General features: G+C 38.4%; 2 protein-coding genes across 4 annotated transcripts in view; both read right to left on the bottom strand.

Moving 5' to 3' along the window:
- LOC120424222 (zinc finger protein jing homolog) overlaps positions 1–26243 on the bottom strand; it is a 103586-nt gene that overhangs the window by 63173 nt on the left and 14170 nt on the right. The window lies entirely within an intron of this gene.
- On the bottom strand, positions 1614–2090 carry LOC120424240 (uncharacterized). Its single transcript, XM_039588307.2, has 2 exons — positions 1941–2090; positions 1614–1881 (listed from the first exon to the last, which is right to left on the bottom strand). The coding sequence occupies exons 1-2, from the start codon at positions 2017–2019 to the stop codon at positions 1655–1657; spliced, it is 306 nt and encodes a 101-aa protein (XP_039444241.1). The 5' UTR covers positions 2020–2090; the 3' UTR covers positions 1614–1654.

The raw sequence follows: 26243 nt of genomic DNA, 5'->3' as shown, positions 1-26243 counted from the left end.
CTGAAATATGTTAATTCAATATTCATTATTTTTTCCAATGATTCAAGAAGTCTCCAACATGCTCATTTGAAGAAGTCTCCACAGATTTTTAAATAATCCAATTGAAGGTTTCAAAAAACGATAAGTCTACCAGAATCTTTGATTTTTTTTAACTCAAAAGTCTCCGCAAAATAATTGTTAGTTTCCATTGTTGTTAGTTATGGCGATTGTCCACGATTCATACAAAAAAGATTTTTTTTTGTATGGACAATTGTCCACAAAGGGGGGGGGGGGGGTAACAGATAACCAAAAAAATGTCCACGTGGTTTATGGATGGTCCCCTCTCCACTGTATATGAATACAAAAATCAAAAAGTGTAGAGTTTTAGAAATTTCGATTGACCATTATCTAAATGGGTTAAAGATTGCTGAATTTGGGTCTAAAATGTCTCCAACAATCCTGTGGTAATTAAGAACCTTTGAGAATATCCAATTTTGTAACCAAGAATCTGCAATTTAAACATTGTTTATTTAAAAATCCTAAATCAACCATATATTGAAATGTTTTCCGATATCATATGTTTACAAACATTTTTTTAATTGCCAAGTATTTTAGAACCATAAATACATTGATTAACCATAAACATCGGAAGAGTACATTAGACATCATAAAGTATCCAACAATTCCTCTGATTTAGCTAAAAGTCTCCAAGGAGAGCACCTTTTTTTTATTATTAAAAAAATGTCAGGGTTACAAAATGAAAACTTATTACCTGAACTGTGAAGAATCCACAAAAAAAATCGATTTTTTGTGCTTCGAAAATGTAGAGATCTCTAAGCTTAGGTCTCCTAGTTTTCTGTGGGGACTTCGCAATATTTTGAATTTGAAGTCCTTAAAATAACATGTTCTCCAACAATCTTATTTCTCATAGTTTTCAAAATCTTCGAGTCTCCAAAAATTAAAAAGTCTCCAAAACTGATAATTTTTCATTGTTTATTAGTTTCCAAAACTCTGCAAACCTTCAAAAATCATTAGATCGCCGAATATTCTAAACTCTCCAAAACTCTCCAACGATCTGCAAGTCTCCATAAATCTTGAAATCGTCAAACCTCCAAGTGCACAAACCCAATGAATCCGACGCAGTCCACAATTTATGTCCAATAAGGCAGTCTGCCTCTTTTTGCTACTTCCCTTACAAAATCATCCTACCCAATTACCCACCGCGTCGTGTCCACGGACGGTCCCCCTGGAACCTCTGGAATAACTTTGCATTCGTAATTCAACCCCACTCCCTCTCTCAACCGCCCCGTCCCGCACTCTCCACAATCGCACACACACACATAATTTATTTAGCAACTTTAGCACTTTTCTCCGGACTCCGGACTTTGCAGACTGTGTCCTCTTTGACCAGCTTTTTTTTTTTTGGTTAGCCGGAACAGAACTCTGAGTTTGCAGTTTTGTGGCGGGCCCGCAGACCTTCTGTGCGAGCAAGCAGGAGAGAGAGGGTTAAAGTGCCATAAAACAAACTGCATATAAAAGTGGCGGATAATAAAATTTGTAAACGATTCTTCCCCAGGAATTGATAATGAGTTTTCCGAGGTTTTTTCGTGGGAAGTTTGTAGGGCAAAGGCAGATGCAGTTCTACGAAGGATTTATTCAAAAAACTAGCGTCAAATCAAATGGGGGCTCCTCTTCGGGTAGAGCGCGTAGTCCTACGTCGTACCGGGCCTGGTTGGCTCAAGTTCAGGGCGTCGTGCAGCTGGTAGCAGTTGTGGGAGTTCCGGATGAGGCCACTGTTGCAAAGTTGGGCGAGAGCGGATTTGGTGAAGCTGGTGGCTTCTTCAGTGGTGATCTCGCGGCCATTTTTAAGGTACACGTACGCCACGATGTCCCTTAAGGTGGCTGGAATCAATTTTGAAGGTTATTTTGGGAAAATAAAGGGTTGACGTTTGTTCAAATACCTCGACTCATCGTACGAGAGCAGTAGGACACTCCTTTGAGTACCTGGCGGAATATTTTCTTCGGAACTTCCTCGGACATGTCAAAATTTGTCCTAAAATTGCAACCGCAATGTTTCAAAAACAAATCTTCATCAAAGACAAGCTACTTGGATGAAAAAATGCAGGTTGCCGTACCGCTGCAAACAACAATATTGTTTTCAGATTTTGATATTTGACTCTGTGAAGTTTTCTTTAATTGGCTAGAGTTTCCAAGAAGCTCTGATCTGATCAGGTTACAAAACGAATAAGTCAGAGGTCTTGGTAGAAGAAGTCGCTAGTTGAAACCTTCGTTGTTAAGGGGGACTCAGACAAAGGAAATGTCTCCGAATTATGAAGTCTCAACATTTAGTCTACGAAAATCGAGATTTGAAGTCACTAAAACTTTTTAAAGAATCAAAAAGTCTGAAGAATCGAAAACTCTCAACAATTTTCAAGTCTCCAATCCAAAACTCTACAAGAAAGACAAAACAATACAGAATTTGTGAAGTCTCCAAAACGGTTCCCGTACCGCTGCAAACAAATGCGAGCGGTACGAAATCATCATAAGCGGGACTCGCCCTGTCAAAATTGTTTACAAATTGATTCGTTTTAAAACGTCGTTTATCTTTTATGGATTCAACGCGGAACTTCTTGAACAAAAATGCGTCACGGTTCACGAATCGCAACGCATCCTTCGTTTTCATTAGTGAAGTTCACCCTCCCAAAAATCATCCTTAATCTTCCCAATCGGAACCCCATAAAAGTTCTACCCCCGATTGTGTCCAAACTCTTCAAAGGCAATCATTTTTCACTTCTTCCCTCGAACTCTTGTTTACTTTATTCATTTATTCCCCCTTCCGAAAATCCAACATTAGGAAAAAGAATCAATTAAAACTTTATCCTCACCAACGCAGCAACTGTCAAAGTGACAGCTCGCAGCCATTGTTCGGCCAACTGGTGCGGCGACGTCCAGCATGCCGGAAATGTGCGAAAACTAAATCCCACCTAATTAAATGTATATTGCGCCTGGTTTGGAAGCCTGGTGCTTCCGGCGGCTTTCGCGGACACAACATCATCCGGAGGGGGCGGGCGCTAATCGTGGAACGGTTGGACGGGTTTTCGGACAACCCCCCGTGGAGTCGTGGACACGTGGGTAGTTTAGGGATTTGTTGGGAGGTTTTTGGAATAAAAATACTTTGAATGGCATTTTGTTGTCAGAAGCGCCCTTTTCAATTTTTTATTGAAAAGCGAGCAATTTTCAATATTTAAAGCGTCCTTTTAAAATTGGATGAGCTTTTTAATGGTTAAAAACTTAGAGATTGGAAACGCCCTTTTCAAAAGGTTTCCATCTTTTGACGTTCCAAGCGCCCTTTTTAAGGTTTGAAACGCCCTTTAAAAGATAGCCTTTTAATTGTTGAAAGCACTTTTTAAAGTTGGAAACGCCCTTCTAAAACTTGAAAACGCATTTTATATGATTGATTGGAAACATCCTTTTCAAAATTTAAAACACCTTTGAATGATTAAAAACGTATTTCAAAGTTAGAAGCGCCCTCTTCAGGCAGGGAAAGCCCTTTTTGATGAGTTATTTTTAGGTTAGAAACGCCCTTTAAAGATTTGGAAACTTTTTATTAAGGTTGACAACGCAATTTTAAGGTTGGATGCGCCCTTCAAAGGTTGTAAACAGAGAATACCATACCCTTCAAAGGTTGTAAACTGGAAGCGCCCTTTTTTAGATTGACAACGTTCTTTTGAAGTTTGAAGCACCCCTAAAAAACGTACTTGAAATTTTGGAAGCATCCTATGGAGATGAGAATAGTAATTTTAAGGTTTGTCCTTTTATTGTTAAAAGCACCCTTTAAAATTTGGAAACGCCCTTTTTAAGATTGGAATTGTCAATGTTGCAAACGTTCTTTTGATGTTGGAAGCGCCCTTTTTGAGGTTGAAAATGAATTTTATATGATTGATTGGAAACATCCTTTTCAATCTTTTTTTCTATCCGTCCTCTTCAGGCAGGGAAAGCCCTTTTTGATGAGTTAGTTTTAGGTTATACACGCCCCTTAAATATTTGGAATCTTTTTTATTAACCCTTACAGTCCGAACGTCTGATGCGAGATACCGAAAAAACCTTAAAAATGCTGTATCTTTGGCCTCTTTTGACCAAATAAGTTCGTTCACCCCTCAAAAGAACCGGACAAATCTCTATTTTCAGAATCTACAAAGAAATCCGGAATCGGTGACTTGGCCACGGAGATATTCCGGAACCTAGTGGGGTAGGTTTTTGTCCGGGTATGCAACCCAATCTACAAATCATGATTATTATCAAAAATTCTTCAAAAAAAACCATCCCAATTTGCTCCAAGACCTGTTCTGGACATATAAGGCATATTCCTATGATCCCGGACCATCGGATATGAATTGGCCACCCTTCCGGAACCGACTACACAGGAACGGATGTCGAATTCTACATCAAGTCTAATATGGCTTCCGACATGTCAAACGGCACTAAATTTGGCTCAGGAACACAAATTTGACATCCTCAGTACGTTCTGGTGCCATTTGGCCACCCTGTCACCAAACCGGAATATCCGTAACATGGTTCCGGTGGACCAATTTCGGTAATTTCACGAGCACACTTTCCGACATGTCAAACAACACTGATTTTGGCTCAGGAACTCAAATTTGACATCCTCATTACGATCTGGTGCCATTTGGCCACCCTGCCACCAACCCGGAATATCCATAACATGGTTCCGGTGGACCAATTTCGGTAATTTCACGAGCACACTTTCCGACATGTCAAACAACACTGATTTTTGCTCAGGAACTCAAATTTGACATCCTCATTACGATCTGGTGCCATTTGGCCACCCTGCCATCAACCCGGAATATCCGTAACATGGTTCCGATGGACCAATTTCGGTAATTTTACAAGTACACTTTCCGACTTGTCAAACAACACTGATATTTGCTCAGGAACTCAAATTTGACATCCTCATTACGATCTGGTGCCATTTGGCCACTCTGCCACCAACCCGGAATATCCGTAATATGGTTCCGGTGGACCAATTTCGGTAATTTCACGAGCACACTTTCCGACATGTCAAACAACACTGATTTTTGCTCAGGAACTCAAATTTGACATCCTCATTACGATCTGGTGCCATTTGGCCACTCTGCCATCAACCCGGAATATCCGTAACATGGTTCCGGTGGACCAATTTCGGTAATTTCACAAGTACACTTTCCGACATGTCAAACAACACTGATTTTTGCTCAGGAACTCAAATTTGACATCCTCATTACGATCTGGTGCCATTTGGCCACCCTGCCATCAACCCGGAATATCCGTAACATGGTTCCGATGGACCAATTTCGGTAATTTTACAAGTACACTTTCCGACTTGTCAAACAACACTGATATTTGCTCAGGAACTCAAATTTGACATCCTCATTACGATCTGGTGCCATTTGGCCACTCTGCCACCAACCCGGAATATCCGTAATATGGTTCCGGTGGACCAATTTCGGTAATTTCACGAGCACACTTTCCGACATGTCAAACAACACTGATTTTTGCTCAGGAACTCAAATTTGACATCCTCATTACGATCTGGTGCCATTTGGCCACTCTGCCATCAACCCGGAATATCCGTAACATGGTTCCGATGGACCAATTTCGGTAATTTTACAAGTACACTTTCCGACTTGTCAAACAACACTGATATTTGCTCAGGAACTCAAATTTGACATCCTCATTACGATCTGGTGCCATTTGGCCACTCTGCCACCAACACGGAATATCCGTAATATGGTTCCGGTGGACCAATTTCGGTAATTTCACGAGCACACTTTCCGACATGTCAAACAACACTGATTTTTGCTCAGGAACTCAAATTTGACATCCTCATTACGATCTGGTGCCATTTGGCCACTCTGCCATCAACCCGGAATATCCGTAACATGGTTCCGGTGGACCAATTTCGGTAATTTCACAAGTACACTTTCCGACATGTCAAACAACACTGATTTTTGCTCAGGAACTCAAATTTGACATCCTCATTACGATCTGGTGCCATTTGGCCACCCTGCCACCAACCCGGAATATCCGTAACATGGTTCCGGTGCACCAATTTCGGTAATTTCACGAGCACACTTTCCGACATGTCAAACAACACTGATTTTGGCTCAGGAACTCAAATTTGACATCCTCATTACGATCTGGTGCCATTTTGGCTACCATGCCACCAACCCGGAATATCCGTAACATGGTTCCGATGGACCAATTGCGGTAATTTCACAAGTGTATCTTCCGATATGTCAAACAACACTGATTTTTGCCCAGAAACTCAAATTTGACATCCTCAGTACGTCAAACAACACTGATATTTGCTCAGGAACTCAAATTTGACATCCTCATTACGATCTGGTGCCATTTGGCCACCCTGCCACCAACCCGGAATATCCGTAACATGGTTCCGATGGACCAATTTCGGTAATTTTACAAGTACACTTTCCGACATGTCAAACAACATTGATATTTGCTCAGGAACTCAAATTTGACATCCTCATTACGATCTGGTGCCATTTGGCCACTCTGCCACCAACCCGGAATATCCGTAACATGGTTCCGGTGGACCAATTTCGGTAATTTCACGAGCACACTTTCCGACTTGTCAAACAACACTGAATTTGGCTCAGGAACTCAAATTTGACATCCTCAGTACGTTCTGGTGCCATTTGGCCACCCTGCCACCAACCCGGATTATCCGTAACAAGGTTCTAATGGACCAATTTACGGATACTTTCCGATTTGTCAATTACCGAAATTGGTCCACCGGAACCATTTTTTCCGGATATTCCGGGTTGATGGCAGGGTGGCCAAATGGCACCAGATCGTAATGAGGATGTCAAATTTGAGTTCCTGAGCCAAAATCAGTGTTGTTTGACATATCGGAAAGTACCCTTGTGAAATTACCGAAATTGGTCCACCGGAACCATGTTACGGATATTCCGGTTTGGTGGCAGAGTGGCCAAATGGCACCAAATCGTAATGAGGATGTCAAATTTGAGTTTCTGAGCAAAAATCAGTGTTGTTTGGCATGTCGGAAAGTGTCCTTGTGAAATTACCGAAATTGGTCCAACGGAACCATGTTACGGATATTCCGGGTTGATGGCAGGGTGGTCAAATGGCACCAGATCGTAATGAGGATGTCAAATTTGAGTTCTTGAGCAAAAATCAGTGCCGTTTGACAAGTCGGAAAGTGTGCTCGTGAAATTACCGAAATTGGTCCATCAGAACCATGTTACGGATATTCCGGGTTGGTGGCAGGGTGGCCAAATGGCACCAGATCGTAATGAGGATGTCAAATTTGAGTTCCTGAGCCAAAATCAGTGTTGTTTGACATGTCGGAAAGTGTGCTCGTGAAATTACCGAAATTGGTCCACCGGAATCATGTTACGGATATTCCGGGTTGGTGGCAGGGTGGCCAAATGGCACCAGATCGTAATGAGGATGTCAAATTTGAGTTCCTGAGCAAATATCAGTGTTGTTTGACATGTCGGAAAGTGTGCTCGTGAAATTACCGAAATTGGTCCACCGGAACCATGTTACGGATATTCCGGTTTGGTGGCAGAGTGGCCAAATGGCACCAAATCGTAATGAGGATGTCAAATTTGAGTTCCTGAGCAAAAATCAGTGTTGTTTGACATGTCGGAAAATGTACTTGTGAAATTACCGAAATTGGTCCACCGGAACCATGTTACGGATATTCCGGTTTGGTGGCAGAGTGGCCAAATGGCACCAAATCGTAATGAGGATGTCAAATTTGAGTTCCTGAGCAAAAATCAGTGTTGTTTGACATGTCGGAAAGTGTACTTGTGAAATTACCGAAATTGGTCCACCGGAACCATGTTACGGATATTCCGGGTTGATGGCAGGCTGGCCAAATGGCACCAGATCGTAATGAGGATGTCAAATTTGAGTTCCTGAGCCAAAATCAGTGTTGTTTGACATGTCGGAAAGTGTGCTCGTGAAATTACCGAAATTGGTCCACCGGAACCATGTTACGGATATTCCGGGTTGGTGGAAGGGTGGCCAAATGGCACCAGAAAGTACTGAGGATGTCAAATTTGATTTCCTGAGCCAAATTTAGTGCCGTTTGACATGTCGGAAGCCATATTAGACTTGATGTAGAATTCGACATCCGTTCCTGTGTAGTCGGTTCCGGAAGGGTGGCCAATTCATATCCGATGGTCCGGGATCAAAGGAATATGCCTTATATGTCCAGAACAGGTCTTGGAGCAAATTGGGATGGTTTTTTTGAAGAATTTATGATAATAATCATGATTTGTAGATTGGGTTGCATACCCGGACAAAAACCTACCCCACTAGGTTCCGGAATATCTCCGTGGCCAAGTGACCGATCAGTGTATCAGTGTTGTTTGACAAGTCGGAAAGTGTACTTGTAAAATTACCGAAATTGGTCCATCGGAACCATGTTACGGATATTCCGGGTTGGTGGCAGGGTGGCCAAATGGCACCAGATCGTAATGAGGATGTCAAATTTGAGTTCCTGAGCAAAAATCAGTGTTGTTTGACATGTCGGAAAGTGTACTTGTGAAATTACCGAAATTGGTCCACCGGAACCATGTTACGGATATTCCGGGTTGATGGCAGAGTGGCCAAATGGCACCAGATCGTAATGAGGATGTCAAATTTGAGTTCCTGAGCAAAAATCAGTGTTGTTTGACATGTCGGAAAGTGTGCTCGTGAAATTACCGAAATTGGTCCACCGGAACCATATTACGGATATTCCGGGTTGGTGGCAGAGTGGCCAAATGGCACCAGATCGTAATGAGGATGTCAAATTTGAGTTCCTGAGCAAATATCAGTGTTGTTTGACAAGTCGGAAAGTGTACTTGTAAAATTACCGAAATTGGTCCATCGGAACCATGTTACGGATATTCCGGGTTGATGGCAGGGTGGTCAAATGGCACCAAATCGTAATGAGGATGTCAAATTTGAGTTCCTGAGCAAAAATCAGTGTTGTTTGACATGTCGGAAAATGTACTTGTGAAATTACCGAAATTGGTCCACCGGAACCATGTTACGGATATTCCGGTTTGGTGGCAGAGTGGCCAAATGGCACCAAATCGTAATGAGGATGTCAAATTTGAGTTCCTGAGCAAAAATCAGTGTTGTTTGACATGTCGGAAAGTGTACTTGTGAAATTACCGAAATTGGTCCACCGGAACCATGTTACGGATATTCCGGGTTGATGGCAGGCTGGCCAAATGGCACCAGATCGTAATGAGGATGTCAAATTTGAGTTCCTGAGCCAAAATCAGTGTTGTTTGACATGTCGGAAAGTGTGCTCGTGAAATTACCGAAATTGGTCCACCGGAACCATGTTACGGATATTCCGGGTTGGTGGAAGGGTGGCCAAATGGCACCAGAAAGTACTGAGGATGTCAAATTTGATTTCCTGAGCCAAATTTAGTGCCGTTTGACATGTCGGAAGCCATATTAGACTTGATGTAGAATTCGACATCCGTTCCTGTGTAGTCGGTTCCGGAAGGGTGGCCAATTCATATCCGATGGTCCGGGATCAAAGGAATATGCCTTATATGTCCAGAACAGGTCTTGGAGCAAATTGGGATGGTTTTTTTGAAGAATTTATGATAATAATCATGATTTGTAGATTGGGTTGCATACCCGGACAAAAACCTACCCCACTAGGTTCCGGAATATCTCCGTGGCCAAGTGACCGATTCCGGATTTCTTTGTAGATTCTGAAAATAGAGATTTGTCCGGTTCTTTTGAGGGGTGAACGAACTTATTTGGTCAAAAGATGCCAAAGATACAGCATTTTTAATGTTTTTTCGGTATCTCGCATCAGACGTTCGGACTGTAAGGGTTAAGGTTGACAACGCAATTTTAAGTTTGGATGCGCCCTTCAAAGGTTGTAAACTTGAAGCGCCCTTTTAGATTGGAAACGTTCTTTTGAAGTTTGGAGCACCCCTAAAAAAACGAACTTGAAATGTTGGAAGCGTCCTATGAAGATGAGAATAGCAATTTTAAGGTTTGTCCTTTTATTGTTTAAAGCACCCTTTAAAATTTGGAAACGCCCTTTTTAAGATTTTAAATGTCATTTTCAAGGTTGGAAACGTTCTTTTTAGGTTGGAAACGGCATTTTAAGATAAGAAGTTTTATGTAAGGTTCTTTTCTAGGTTGAATGCATCTTATTAGATGGTAACGCCATTTTTAAGGTGGGAAACACCCTTTTAGTGATGAAAATGTTCTCTTAAAGTTGGAGCATTTTTTAAGGTTGAAAATGTTTCTTAAAGTTGGGAAACACCCTTTAAAAGTTGAAAACGCCCTTTTCAAGGTTGAGAATGTCATTTAAAAGTTAGAAACTAAAAAAAGATGCAATATTTAAAATATTTTAACACATTTTTGCAGCAGATGATGTAATTCAAACCAGAAAAACGAATCGCATCCACCCTCTTTGTGTAAGTTCTCGATTCGCCCCTTTAACTCAAGCCATCCATCATCTCCAGAGACCAAGCCCCTCCGACGTCGGAGGAGCGAGCAAACAAAATTATGAATTAATGAACTATGGATGATGCACTTTAATTACACGCACCCTCTCTACGGTTTGAATTTCTGCAATTTGTCCGGAAGCTGAAACTGCACTCCAGATAGGGGTCTTCTTGGGGGTTCGACCATGAGGAGGAGGTCAGCCAGGGAGGATCGGCAAGGAATTTGCAATATGCAAATAAGCTTCTAATCTCCCCCGGGGATTTAGGAGGGTGAAAATGCATGCATGTTATAGGAGCTCGCGTGGCTCGTTGTCTAATGGATGGTCGGCTCCTGCGGTGGAAAATGATGACGATGACGGGTTCGGGCACACCCTGACTATGAGGGGGAAATGGTTTGAATGATGGTTGAAACTTGGGGAAGCGTTGCTGTTTTTTAGACTGGATCGACAAATTGAATTGATATTAGAAAAAAAGATTAAAAATTAGGATTTGGAAGATTGAAACGAGTTTTAATATCAGAACCCATATTGAGAGACCTCGAAGAATCTTTGGGCATGATCATGTAACTTTTTGAAACCATACAGAAACTTTGAAGATCATCTTCACGTATTATTTGAAACCCATGGAGAAACGTTAAAGATTTTTAGGGTACCTTGGAAATTCTAGGAATAACTTTGAAATCTTCAAAAAAACATTGGTATTATTAGAAATCCATCATGTATTATTGGAAATTCTTGGAGAAACTTTGAAAATCTTCAGGATGCATTGAAAATTTATGGAGTAACTTTGAGAATCTTCGTGTATCATCGGAAATACTAGGAAAAACTTGTAAAGATCTTTAGGAAACATTGGAAATCCTTGGAGTAACTATGAAGATCTTCAGGAAACATTGGAAATCTTTGGGATAACTTAGAGAATCAAACATTGGAAACTATAAAAGAATCTTACATATACTTGAGGATCCTTTAAGAATCTTTAAGTATCAACAAGAATCTCTTCTGAAATTTAGTTATTTTAGAGAATCTTTAAAAAGTAATAATAGGATTCCTTCAAATAATATAAAATCAACGAGTATAATTGAATATTTTCTGAAACCTAGAAAAAATAAGGAATCCTTAGGGTAACTTTGAGATTCTTTGGATCCTTCTAGTTAGTTTGAATTGCATATCTTCAAAAAACAATAAGTTATTTAACAATTGGGGAAAAAAACTCATCAAAATCTTATAAAAATTAGTTTTTTTTGTGTAAGAAACCATCCACAAACTACGTGAACACTTTTTTGGAAATCTCAACCCCCCCCCCTCCTCGTGGCCAATTTTCCATACAAAAAAACGTTATATGGAGCGTGGACAACCACCTTAACCCCAACCCCCTCCAAGTGTCCACGTGGTTTATGGATGATCCCTAACCTAATCTAATCTAACACAGATCGATACCAAGCATGCTTGAAAGTCTTATGGTGAGATTACGCCCCAAGTACTTTTCTTGTCAATATTAGTAATTGCAGTTCATCCAAAAATAGCCAAAAGTGTATTACAAAAACTAAAGCGGCCAGCCCTACTGCGTTGTGTTTGACACAGAGAGGATTCTGAAAACGGATCACATTTCGCAGAATCAACAGGGGAGGAAGGATGTGTGGACATACCTTACCAAACGCTCAAATTTATTATTCTATAAATGAGTTTTTTGTGATTCACCTTTTGCTAGTTTTAAATATTTATTGTGAGCATTTGTGTTATTAAATAAAAACTAGATGCAGTCTGACTTCACATCGTTCATCCGGCAAGGGGGAGCGCACTTTTGACTGAGGTGCACTTTCCTGGTCAAACAACAAATAGGGAGTCCAGACTATTCCAGGGGGACACCAGATGCAGCAGCAACTCTCCCTGGTGACCAATATATTTCACTGACTTACATTATTGATGCTGCCAGAATTTGAAAGCGGAGGTTGGAAAATTGTTTGTTTAGTGTGTTAATAAATCAAGTAAAAGCAATATTTTATTATAATCATTAAATTAGCAAACATTCTTCATTGAAAGACATCCACAATTGTTGAGCAGACTGAAATTGAGCCAAATAAATGAATTTTAACGAAAACGTATGACTACGTCTACCAATAATATTTTATAATTTTTATTTATTCAAGAATAATACATTGTGACAATAATTTTAGATTAGTCGGTTTGAATTCAGTATTCAAACTAACCTCAAATCGTTCCATTTTGCGGTCATAAACCTAGAATCTACCATTCTAATAAAACGGGAGAAGCGGGGGCACCAAGTCTGCTCCGGAAGTGTTCGTTTATTTAACCCGCATCCGGTCGAGACGCTCCCATAGAGAGAATTAGAGAACACACACAAAAAATCTCTCATTCAATCATCAAGATTGAAAGATTCTGTGCTCTTTGGAACGATTTGTTTTCATCTTCGCGAGCAGCTCAAAACAGACACATCCAAATATTTAAATTAAGTGATACAAATCAGAGAAGATGAAAAATAATAGGAGGAAAAACTCTCACAAACAATTCCGCGCGAGAGAGCAGCATTTTTCCACTCTCTTACTTGTTTCTTGTTGTTTCTATTAGATTATGTTTACAAAGTACACACACTCACACAAAAACTCACATTTGGCGCGCGAAATGAATGGAAACACATCGTGTGCCAGAGGTTTTTCCTCTTCTCTATGAGCTGCGCGATTTTTTTTGTTTGTCAAATTCACTCTCGATTTTTTTTTTCTCTTCATCATCATCATTCTACAACTTCCAACGGTCTTTGTCGTCGTCGTCGTCGTAATCAACGTTTCGAAGTGAAAAAAAGAGCATTGAAGGTTTTTTTTGCTTCTCGTGCATGACTAAAGAAACATTTTAAAAGGGCGAATTTGGAATCTGCAAAATTGAATAAATTTTGCAGCAAAAAAACCTAAAATTAAAAAAGATACAAAAAATGAGACACTTTCAAACACTCGTCAAGAGGGGTGCTCTTTTGATTGCAATATGAATGGGATAGTCTCTAGCCTCAAATGACGGAATTGCCTGGGGCATTTATAGTAGCGAATAGATGGATGCTTTTTAGAAGCCGTGGGTATAACGTTTTACAACCGGTACCGTTTTGTCATACAAACGACGACACGACGACGACGTGCGAAATAAAAGTTTAGAGGGATAAAAATTGGCGAGCAGTAACGAGTGAGCAATTAACAGTGCTATTGTTGGTGAGTGGGATTATTTGGGTTTCCAATTTGGCACTGATTTGATGAAGATGAAAGTGTTTTTTTTTTAGTTTTATTTCTTTGAAAATTCAGTATAATTAATAGCAAATAAAATTGATATTTTTATGTAAGGCATTAATTTATTTTTTTCCAATCAAAACATGTTTTGTCGGTCATTTTTACACGCTAACTTTTAATATTTTGCCATTCAGATCATTAAAAAATTGAATAAAAACTTAATCCCACGACTATAGTTGAGGTAAAAAAGGAATAATGGCCAAAATCGGCTTTTTCGAAAAACTTAAATTTTTTAATGAAAATCAAAGTTTAATCAACCGAAAACCAGTTAAAATGCATTTTCCTGCGTTTATAATCGTATTTAGCATGTTTGAATTCCTTTGAAGACTTTTAAAATTTTCACGGAATACCGATGTACAGTCCCACGAAAAGTTTTTTTTTTCGCGAAAAAAAAATCCGTCAAAAGGGGAAATATACCCATTTTAATCACGTTCACTTTAAGGCGTTCGACCAATTCTCAACACTTTTGCCGTTTTCCGCTATTAAATCAACATTTTCAGATGTATCAACAATGGAGAGTTGCTTGCTAACTTTTATTTGAGCTATTTATTACTTTGGAACAGTCAAAAACACTTTATGAAAGCTGTCACATTTGAGATGGGCGTAAGTTATTTAAATATTTTTGTATTTTGTAATTTAAAAATGTCTATATCTCGAAGCCGTTGCATCGTATCAAAAAGTGGTTAAAGACAAACTTGTAGGAAATTGGCCGGGCTTTCTGAAAAAAAAAACACTGAAATAAAAATACACGCCACTTCCATGAGATTTTTCAATTTTTTAGTTTAAAAGTTAAATTTGAAGGTTAAAAATTTTTGAGGAAATAGCCTAAAATGTTACAAAAAGACTCACGAAAATGCAGGATGGTATGTCTCTCCTAAAAAAATACTAAAATCATTTACTAAAACTGTTTTTTTTTTTTTGAAAAGTGGTCTAAACTTCAAAATTTTTAAAACCCGATGGTGGGAATTGATTCCCCTGACAATTTTACATAAAAGTCTCCATATTGACCATTGCCCTATGTCAAATCCTTGTGAAGTTACAGTGGTTTTAAAAATAAAAATGTTGAAAAAATGGTTTTTTATATTTTTTTTGCAATTTCTAAATAACAGACTTGATTTTTCAGTCTCGAAAAAATGTTTGCCGAAAAGCTCGTCCAATTTCCTATAAGTTTGCCTTTGACTGCATTTAAATTGGATGTATGGGGTTGCAGATATTTCCGGCAATAGTAGTTTATGCAACAAGTTGCAAAAAGAGGATTTTTTTCAGCACGAGTCGTACATTTATCCAACGAGGTTCACCGAGTTGGATAAATACGAAGAGTGCTGAAAAAATCAAGTTTTGTAACGAGTTCCATACAACATTTTTTGCAATTCCAAAAAAACACACAATGAGTGAAATTTTATGTCAAATTTTCATGTATTTTGTCAATAAATCGTTTAAATCAAAAAAATGTTGAAAAGTGTTACTTTTCGAAACAAGTGCTGAAAAGTTCAACTTTTCAGCACCCATTTGAGTGCTGAAAAGTAGAACTTTTCAGCATTTATTTTGAAAAGTGTTGCTATTCGATTCTGTTATTTTTGGTACAGAAAAGAAGGCTATTTCGTCGTTCAAGAATGACAGGAAAAGTAAGTAGTTTCACGACGGAATTGCAAAAAAATATTTTCGAGATACGGGAAGCAAGTCTGTCATTTAGAAATTGCAAAAAAAACATCAAAAAACCTAATTTTTCAACATTTTTATTTTTAAAAGTGCTGTAACTTTACAATTCGTACATTACATAGAACAATGGTCAATATGGAGACTTTTATGTAAAATTGTCTGGGGAATCGATTCCCACCATCGGTTTTTGAAAATTTTGACGTTTAGACCACTTAAAAAAACAGTTTTAGTAAATGATTCCTGCATTTTTCGTGAGTCTTTTTGTAACATTTTAGGCTATTTCCTCAAAAAATTTGAACGAATAAAAATCGTGACATCACCTTCAAATTTAACTTTTAAACTAAAAAATTGTAAAATCTCATGGAAGTGGCGTGTATTTTTGTTTCAGTGTATTTTTTCAGCAAGCCCGTCCAATTTCCTACAAGTTTGTTTTTGACCACTTTTTGATACGATGCAACGGCTTCGAGATATAGACATTTTTAAATTACAACATACAAAAGATATAAACAACTTACGCCCTTCTCAAATGTTATTTTCGAGTACAATTGGTTCCATATACACAAAAATGGCTTATATAGGCCTCGGATAACATGTCTAAAAAGTTTCATTGAAATCGGAGAGGGTCGGGTACAAAAATACCAGAAAAATTCCTGATTTGAGCTGGAATTGCTGTTTAGCATTAAAATTTTAAAACTGTTGTTGGAAAGGATTATTTTCTACAAAAAGAAGATTTAATTAGTTTCTTAATTTTAAATACTTTGTATTATTTAAAACAGAATTAAAATTAAACTTCCAAAATGAAGGCTTTTTTGTAAAACTGATTTAATATAAAACTGATTAAACTCTTTATTCTTGCGTCGAAGTGTCATTTTAGACAATATTTTATAAGAATAACGTTTTTTATTTTTTTATGCAAAACTGTTATTTTCTGTCAATATAACCTCAAATTTAAATGCAATTTATTTTAAGTCAATCAACTAACTTGACTTAATAGGTTTATTGATCTTCAATTGATATTTAGTAATAGTTGGAAATTATTGCAAAATGAAATTAAAATTCGACCAATGTCACCCCGTTTTAACATTTTGTAAAAACGTATCTTTTTAGTATTTCTCCTTGAATAAATATTTTTCATTAAAAAAGTTGCAATAATTTAGGGAAAAAAATATAGAATTCGTTTTTATCCCACTTTTCACACAAAAAAAGTATTTTTTTTTTTTGCAAACAAAACACTTTTTCCTGAACTTGTATTGTTTCCTGATTTTGCCAAAATAATATCTACAAAAAAAATTTATGGACAGTTTTGGCTAAAAAGTTTTATTTGTTCAAATTTGCTTAAACGAAATAGCAAATTCAGTCATAATGTCATAATGTTTGCCAGCTAGACAAGACTCACAGCTTTGATACTTTGACATTTTATCGAGAAGTTTGGTCAATTAAAAGGTTTGAAAATAAAGGAATAATACAGATTTTTTTTTTTGTTTTCCAGAATCAGCTTAATGCACATGACATTTTAAACTTTGATTTGTTTCATGAACCATTTGCAAATAATTTAAATCAGTTGAAACATAAAAGACCCAATTAGATCTTCCCATTAATTCAGCTAACCTTCCCAATTGTATTCTAAACAACTGGTGGGATAACTTCAAACCACACACGTGCAGCATCCTGCCCAATCACCAAGAGTGTAGAATCTAAATACATACACATCTGTCATTACGCTCCCTGCTAGGTTTCCCATAGTTCCGCTAGGAACAGCTTATTAAAATCTTCAAAGGGACTGTGCTGCTGCACTTCTGGTTCTTCCTCGAACTCACACAAAAAGTGTAGCATATTTTCAGCACGTGACCCCGGCCTCGGTCGCGCCATCCGCCGGGGCACGTGCGGCCGCTTTTAATCCTTTTTGTTTTGTCGGTCCACGCGCGCGCGTCATCCTTGTTGACGTTTCTGGATGCTGCTGGATGTTTGCAATTAGAGCGCGCGCGAGTTGTTCAAAGGGATGAGTTGCAGCCGTAAAAGTTGCACAGTTTTTTTGTTGTTGTTTTAGGGGTTAGATCTCTTCATCTGAGGAGTCTGCATATGGCTTCAGGGGGCTTCACTCTGGTCTGCAGCCAGGACTTGTTTTTTTCCTTTGGATGTCAGTTTTTGAGCGAGAAGAGTAGGGGAAGGTCCAGCATTTTCATAACAATCATTTACATAATGATGGTGTGCGTGTGTACACAAGGAATAATTTCCTTCCCACTGACATCATGCTCGGGAGATATGCAGATCATCAGCGCAGCGGGGTTGGGATTCGCAGCGCCGTTAAGCCGTTGCAGAACAACAACAAAGAGATGAACATGGATAGATAAAAGCCCCTCGAACCCGAGGGGATTCGTGGCAGAAGTAAAGGGATCGTATGAAGACCTCGAATGAATCAGGCACAGTTAAAAATACTTATTTTGGGCATTTTGGGAACAAATATCATGAAGGATAGTTGAGTACTTCCGTTTCCCGTAATGGAATACCGCCTTAATATCGATTAATATCCGTGATGGATATTGGTTTACTTTTGGACATTAGGTCAAAGTGCTTTGGTGATGAATATTTATGTTGGACATAAGGTTAAAGTGCCCTGGTGGTTGAAATTGGTTTCGGACAATAGGTCAAAGTGCTTTGGTGAGTAATATTGGTCTTGGACAATAGGTTAAAGTACCCTGGTGGTGTTAAAATTGGTTATGGATACAAGGTTAAAGTACCCTCATGGTTGAAATTGGTTTTGGACATTAGGTCAAAGTGCTTTGGTGAGGAATATTGGTGTTGAACAATAGGTTAAAGTGCCCTGTTGGTTGAAATTGGTTTTGGACATTAGGTCAAAGTGCTTTGGTGAGGAATATTGGTGTTGGACAATAGGTTAAAGTGCCCTGGTGGTTGAAATTGGTTTCGGACAATAGGTCAAAGTGCTTTGGTGAGTAATATTGGTGTTGGACAATAGGTTAAAGTACGCTCGTGGTGTTGAAATTGGTTATGGATACAAGGTTAAAGTACCCTCATGGTTGAAATTGGTTTTGGACATTAGGTCAAAGTGCTTTGGTGAGGAATAATGGTGTTGGGCATTAGGTTGAAGTGCCCGGGTGGTTGAAGTTGCTGTTGAACATTAGGTTAAAGTGCCCTGGTGGTTGAAATTGGTGTTGGACATTAGGTTAAAGTGCCCTGGTGGTTGAAGTTGATTTTGGACATTAGGTCAAAGTGGAAAGAAATTGGTTTTGGACATTAGGCTAAAAAGCCCGGGTGGTTGAAGTTGATGTTGAACATTAGGTTAAAGTGCCCTGGTGGTTGAAATTGGTGTTGGACATTAGGTTAAAGTGCCTTGGTGGTTGAAATTGGTTATGGCTACTAGGTTAAAGTGCCCTGGTGATAGAAGTTGGTGTTGGACATTAGGTCAAAGTGCTTTGGTGATGAAAATTGGTTTTGGACATAGGTTTCAAGTGCCCTGGTGGTTGAAGTTGCTGTTAGACATTAGGTTAAAGTGCCCTGGCGGTTGAAATTGCTGTTGGACATTAGGTTAAAGTGCCCTGGTGGTTGAAATTGGTTTTGGACATTAGGTCAAAGTGCTTTGGTGATGGATATTGGTGTTGGACATTAGGTTAAAGTGCTCTGGTGATATAAGTTGATGTTGGACATTAGGTTAAAGTGTCCTGGTGGTTGAAATTGGTGTTTTATTAGGTTAAAGTGCCCTGGTGGTTGAAGTTGCTGTAGAACATAAGGTTAAAGTGCCCTGGTTATTGAATTTGGTGTTGGACATTAGGTTAAAGTGCCCTGGTGATGGAAATTGGTTTTGGACATTAGGTCAAAGTGCTTTGGTGATGAATACTGGTGTTGGACATTAGGTTAAAGTGGCCTGATGATGGGTATTGGTGTAGGACATAAGGTCATCTCTTGAGTCACTTGTTGAAAATCAGAAATATAAATAAGTTCTCATTTTTGTAAAACCTGTACGTCCTGGGACCAAACTTTTGCCAATGAAGTTGGCACATTTGTTAGATAGTAAATAGCTGTACTTTTTTCTCTCAGTGCCACCTTCTTCAACCCAAACCTACTCTCTGCGTAGACTAGAAGCGATTTGCATGCTAATGCAGCGAAATTTCCATTTCTGAGGCGCGGCTGCATCATTTGCGAGAAGCAAGTATTCCGCCAATCCTTCAAAAAAGGACGCAACGACGACGCATAAATAACGGCGGCGCGTCGGAAAAATAGACTATAAATTTTATCCGATGATGAGCTGCACTTTTTGCTGCGACGACGAGCTCGCAGGGTGGTCTAGAAGGGCTTATTACGTGTGGGATAGAAGGAGCTTGTTGTTGTTGCGAAAATAAGCGCTACTGGATTTGGCTTGGGTGTGCTTGTAACGTTTGATTTATGTGTCTGAACGAGCCTGTGTCGTTTATTGTTGTTTTGCCAAATTGAGTTAAGGGGAAGCGATGGAATTATCTCGAAATTTCATTATGAACTAGTCATTTACTTTCTTCGATGAAACTCTCAAAAGAATATCAATGAGTAAACGATATCCTCATGAAAATATCTGATATTTGTCTTAGCAATACAACATGACTCTAGCCGGCTGTGAAATTACGAGAAAGTACAGTTTGAAACAGACAGTTATTCCGTTACGCAAGGTCACACTACCACACACTCACGAAATGACATAATAACAAGAGTGTATTATAATAGCACCAATACAAGTCCCCTTCCCCTATTTTCAATATCTAACACAATGAAGACGAACCCTTCTTTCATCTTTTCGTCAACCAACACCATGCCAAAAAACCGTATTTTAAACTTTTCAAAACAATCTGAGCCGCAGAAAACTTTTCAACCCATTAAATTTAAGGGTGCCACTCGCATGAATTACCCTCATATGTAAGTCTGTGTGTTTACTTCCAAGGGGTTGTAATCTCTTTAAAAATTACACACTGCCCTAATTTCTTGGAAGATTCGAGTCGAACCCATTCAAGGAAGTGCGAGAAAACGTTTCACGCACTGTTGACAGTTGGCGACAAAATTGTCAAAGTGTGAGTGAGGGCGACTTCCGCTAAATTTAAAGTGGCGGGAAATTTGTGAGGGGTGACTTTTTTAGATTTTGAGGGGAAGGGTGAGTTGTGTGTCTTGATTGAATGTGAGTCCTTTTAAAGTAGCGTCGTTTTACGATTCTGAGAAAGATTCTTTCGAGAACAATATCAACAAGTGAGCAAGTCATGTGATTGCTTTACGATTCCATTGAGGATAACTTACTCAATTTGCTTGAATTAGATCGCTAGGGGTTGAGTGGGAATTCGCCATACCTGTAACAAGAGAAGAGTGAGAAAAAGGTAATTAATATTCATGAAATTGTCACATTTTAAGAGGGGGGACATCATAACGTCTTATTTTCTTTCTCGAAAAAAATACGACAACAACAACCTTGCATAACCGAATTAGCACACAAATTGCATCTTCAAAAATGCCCGACACTTATCACTCGCAAACAGCTGATAATTGCATGTCGTAAAATGAAACACGAAACAGGTGCTCCTCAAAACTTCAATTAATCGCGCACATGTCGGTGGACGACAGGGATGCCCTTTTAAGGGCACACACGCCAGCTGATTGGTTTCGCTGGAGCTCGCGGAAAACCGGAATATCCATTAGGGGGCTCGTGCCGTTCAATATCCAGGTGTATCGCGCGAGCGGATATCAACAACAGTGTTGACTGAGGAAAGAGTGAGAGATGGGTGGGTTTTGCAACAATTTATCATCTTTTTCACGATTATTTTATTCCGTGGGGGGCACGCGCCGGGGTGAACGCAGCTGCCATCTCTCAAGGTGCGGTAAAAATAGGCTGAAATCGATCAGAGTTCAATTTTTGCTTCAAAGTTGTGTTTAAAATCACTAGAGATCTTCATCGTTTGACATAGACTTTTATTAGGACTTGATCTACCAATCCAAATTGACTTGGACTTTAAATTTGACTTTGAATTTGACTTGATCTATCGTTAATGACTTCAACTATTAATCTGACTTGGCTTGGACTACTCAATTAAGTTTGACTTAATCAAAGCAGGCAGGACTTACTACATGACTTAGACTACATAACGGACTTTTTCTACCGATCTAACTTCTTTTGGTCTACAAATTTGACTTTGACTTGGTCACTCAAAATGTTTGGCTTAGACTGCAAACCTGACTTTATCTATCCATCTGCCAAGACTTGGACTATAATTTTACTATGACTTGATCTCTCCAACTGATTTGACTTAGAATACAAATTTGACTTTGACTTGAAGTCCTTCGAACGGACTTTTATTATTCGAGCAATTCTCTCATATTTCAGTAATTCGTTTTTTTTTGTATTTTTTAATCCGGCTGAAGCTTTTTTGTTGCCTTCGGTATGCCCAAAGAAGCCATTTTGCATTATCAATTTGTCCATATAATTTTCCATACAAATTTTTCAGCTGTCCATACAAAAATTATGTATGAAAATTCAATCGATTTGGTGTCCTCGGCAAAGTTGTAGGTATGGATAAGGACTACACTGGAAAAAATGATACGAGGTAAAAATTGTTTTGTTGATTTTTAATTTCACTTTTGCCACTAAAACTTGATTTTCAAAAAAATATTATTTTTTTATATGTTTTAGGGGACATAAAATGCCAACTTTTCAGAAATTTCCATGTTGTGCAAAAAATCTTTGACCGTGTTATGAATTTTTTTTTATCAATACTGAATTTTTCAAAAAATCGAAATATTGGTCGAAGAAATTTTTCAACTTTTTTTTTCGATATAAAATCAAATTTTTAATCAAAAAGTACTTAAGCGAAATTTTGATAAAGTGCACCGTTTTCAAATTAAAGCCATTTTTAGGTAACTTTTTTGAAAATAGTCGCAGTTTTTCATTTTTTTTAAATTAGTGCACATGTTTGCCCACTTTTGGAAAAAATATTTTTGAAGGGCTGAGAAAATTCTCTTTATTTTGTTTTTTTTTTTAACTTTGTTGATACGACCCTTAGTTGCTCAGATATTGCAATGCAAAGGTTTAAAAACAGGAAATTTTTTGTTTTCTAAGTTTCACCAAAACAACCCACAATTTTCTAACGTCGATATCTCAGCAACTAATGGTCCGATTTACAATGTTAAAACATGAAAAATTCGTGAAATTTTTGAATCTTTTCAAAAACAAATTTTCAAAAAAATTAAATCAAGACTGATACTTCAAAAGAGCATAATATTGAAGGTTTGGCCCTTTTGACCAAATCATTCTTGTTGGACCTGACTTTAACTACAAAATCATCAAACGATCTGACTTGACTTGGAATATACATTTGACCTTGACTTAATTTTAAGATCTCAAGATCTCTTAAATATAGATAAAATCTCTCAAAATTCCGGAAATGGATTTTATTATTGTGGTTTGGTTGAGCGTTTTAGCAGAATGCATTACTGTGAATACAAAGAGACGAGTTGTTCCTTTTAATTCCGCTATATATTTTTAATATCTTGACAGATACGTATTTCGTCTACTATTGCAGACTTCATCAGTGTTCTGTTCTCGACTCGATTTTATTAGTTATTTTAAATTTAACTCAACCATTGTGGGAGCCTTTCATATGACCAAAGAAGCCATTTTGTAACATTGGTTTAAAAATACAAAAATAATACGTAAATATTCGAAACATTTTATGTTTTCATAGAATTTTCTGATAGATACACCCAAAGGAAAAATATATCTCAAAATCTGCAACAGTGGATTTGCTGCAGAAAATGTTATATTTTATTACATTTTTTGCAGCAAGCCCATAGATCATTTTTGCCCGCGTGTAAACACGTCAGCGATCTGCAGTTCTCACCAACACATATAATGATGGCGCGTCCCCGAGCAACACTCCAGAGAGAACATTATGTTTGCGCTCTGTCCCTCATCATTCATCAAGTGTCCATGGCGCGGTGGTAGCGTGTCGGATCAGCAACCTATAAGTTGATGGTTCAATCCTCGTTCTGTTAACATTTTTTTTTTTCTGCAATACAATCAATCTGCCGTCGGTAATGTCGATAATTGTCGGTAACGGGCAAAAATGTCATACCCCTATATCGCAAAAAATGCATGAGGACAGTTTTCATGCAGATTCTGATATACTTTCATGCCGCCATGTATCACAATCATGCGACCGCCGGTTGGGTGTATGATTCTTGGGCAAAGTTGTAAGTTTTAACGAGGACTATTCAGAAAAAAATTGGTTCATAAATAAAATTTTGCGGATTATTCAATTGTCATAAATAATTAATGAAAAATAAATCGAAATCTTACCCAAAACATAATTGACTTCAATTGTATCAAATTTATATGGAATAACTTTAAAGACATGAAAAGATGTAAGATAAGGCATGATAACACATTATTTCTGACACAAAATCTGTGAACGTTCCGAGATTAAATAAAACCATTTTTTTTTCACTGTGTAGATTACATAATTTATGATTTTACCTACAAAATTTGAATAGAACTTTGACTTGAATTTTCATTCAACTTACTCCAAATAGTGAATAATCATGGGAATATTACATCTAGGAATAAGGACAGATTTTGAGCTAGAAAAAACGTGCAACACTGCCTTGAAATATGAGAAAATTTACACATTTTTATGTAAAATCGCATTCTTTCCGCATGATTGGATGTAAAATCACATGGCAAGAGATATAAAAACAAACAAAATATGGAAGCCTCTTCTCAACAGATTTGTTAGATTATTTGATGTGATTCGGCGCCCTCTCCCCGTGCCATACCTTCACATTTAGGAGACCCGGGAGGCGGAGTCTTGTCGCAAAAAGAACGATACATGCCTGTGGATCCGTAGACGAAACCGCAAGGTTTAAGAGGGCCACATTATAAGGTGTTACGTCGATTCCGTTTTTTTTAAAAACATTGGAATCATCAACCTGTTAGCAAACTTAAAAGCACAACATTGTCTGAACTCAAAACCAAAAATAAATGTATTCTGTCGTGTGACGGTAACAGTAAAGATAGTCATTTTGACAGTTATAAACGTTTTACACAACGTAACCGATACATGGCAAAAGCTTCTCTTGTTCTAAATTAAATTATTTCCAAATTTATCCCACATTGAATGAAATTATAACAATTAAACAGCGAACAAATTGGGCCACTCAATTTTGACGACATCCTATAATGTTACCAATTTCCATCAAATTTCATAGCCTACTCGACGATCCCATCAGCTTCAAAAGTGCAACACTTTCGCTGCTAACATTGAGTCGTCCCAGCCTGACAACCAGTTTGCAAGGTGCACTTGGATTGCGCTGTGCAGCTGATTATGAGCTGGGATGGCTGTAACCTGCTGCTCTACATCTTCATTTTTTTTCTGTTGGACATGCGCGCCTACTATGCCTTGGGCCACATGTTGGACACGTACTCCGCGGGGCAAAAACATGAACGTTTGTGTGTGTGTTGAGTTATGCTGCCAATATGATAAAACCTGACACACGTATCGTGCCGCAGCTGCAGCGCACGCCAAAGTTATCAGCAATGCTGTCAAGTTGTGACGATCTTCAAGTTTTCAGTACTGACAAAACGATCGAAGCCCATGCAGCAGAAGCGAATTTAACTCAAAATCAATTACTTTTTTGCAACGTGTAACTTTGACAGTTGATTGTTTACGAATGAACAGCTAGCTGTCAAAGTTCCAGTAAACCCATGCAGCAAAAGCGCGTTGAACTCAACGAGTGCCAACTTTTGCTTAAGCGTGCAATCTTGACAGCTGATAATTGCTCAACCCTAACGCTAACGATTCTCGCTGAGCGTTTCAAATTTTCGCCAACTCTTTCATCTATCATTAACTCCAGTTAACCGGCGGGGGTTAAACTCCAATTTAGCAACGGTCGTTGGAGATCAGCGTGCGCGCTTTGGGGAAGTAAAACAAATCAACCCAGCACGCCAAACAAAAACCAAGCAAAAGTAAACAAAATAAAAAGAAGCGCGCTGAAAGATGTTATGAATAATAAAACTGGCACGCGACCAAATTTATCACCCGTCCATCGGTCGCACAGTCATCACACAAAACTGTCAATTTTGGCGACATTTGTGCGTACGCACTTGACGCAAAGAAGAAGAGGAAGGAGGATGTCAAAAAGAATGCGCGCGCTCGCGCTTGCTGTAAATGAGCATTAAAAAGTTAATTGCGACGGATATATGGTCAAAGTTGGGACGGTCGGTTATTGTTAGGGTAAATAAGCCAATAATGGGAGGGTCGTAAAGAGTTGATGGCGGCGAGGATGGTGGGAAGAGGTTGAGGGTTGAATTTCTGGGAGATAAATCTTATCTTAGTATTTTTGGCTATGTTTTTATTTACTTTTATCAGGATTATATGGGAACGTAGTCCTACGTCATGAGTGTTATCATATTATATATTTTTTAACGATAATTTATAGTCTTATTCACGCCAGTAGCTTTAGTTCAATGGATTAAGTCTAGACTGAATCTCGGGTTAATTTGGTAGGCCAAGTCTTATCATATACCAAGTCAAATTTGTAGATAAAATAGACAAATCTTGCAGATTGAGACAATTTAAGTTTGTGCTTATAACTTTTCAGACTAAAGACTCCAAATTTACAATTGTTTTGGTGAAAAATCAGCAAGGGGTCAAGTTAAACGTTAAGTTGTTGTGTTTACAGTAAAATCAAGCCTAAAATGGAGTCCAATCAGCAGAATCGAGCAACTAATACAGTCATATAAATCATATGATATCCTTAGGCCGGCTACGAAATTATGG

This window comes from Culex pipiens, chromosome 2 (assembly GCF_016801865.2).
Source record: "Culex pipiens pallens isolate TS chromosome 2, TS_CPP_V2, whole genome shotgun sequence".
NCBI lineage: Eukaryota > Metazoa > Arthropoda > Insecta > Diptera > Culicidae > Culex > Culex pipiens.
This window is presented reverse-complemented; position numbering and strand designations above follow the sequence as displayed.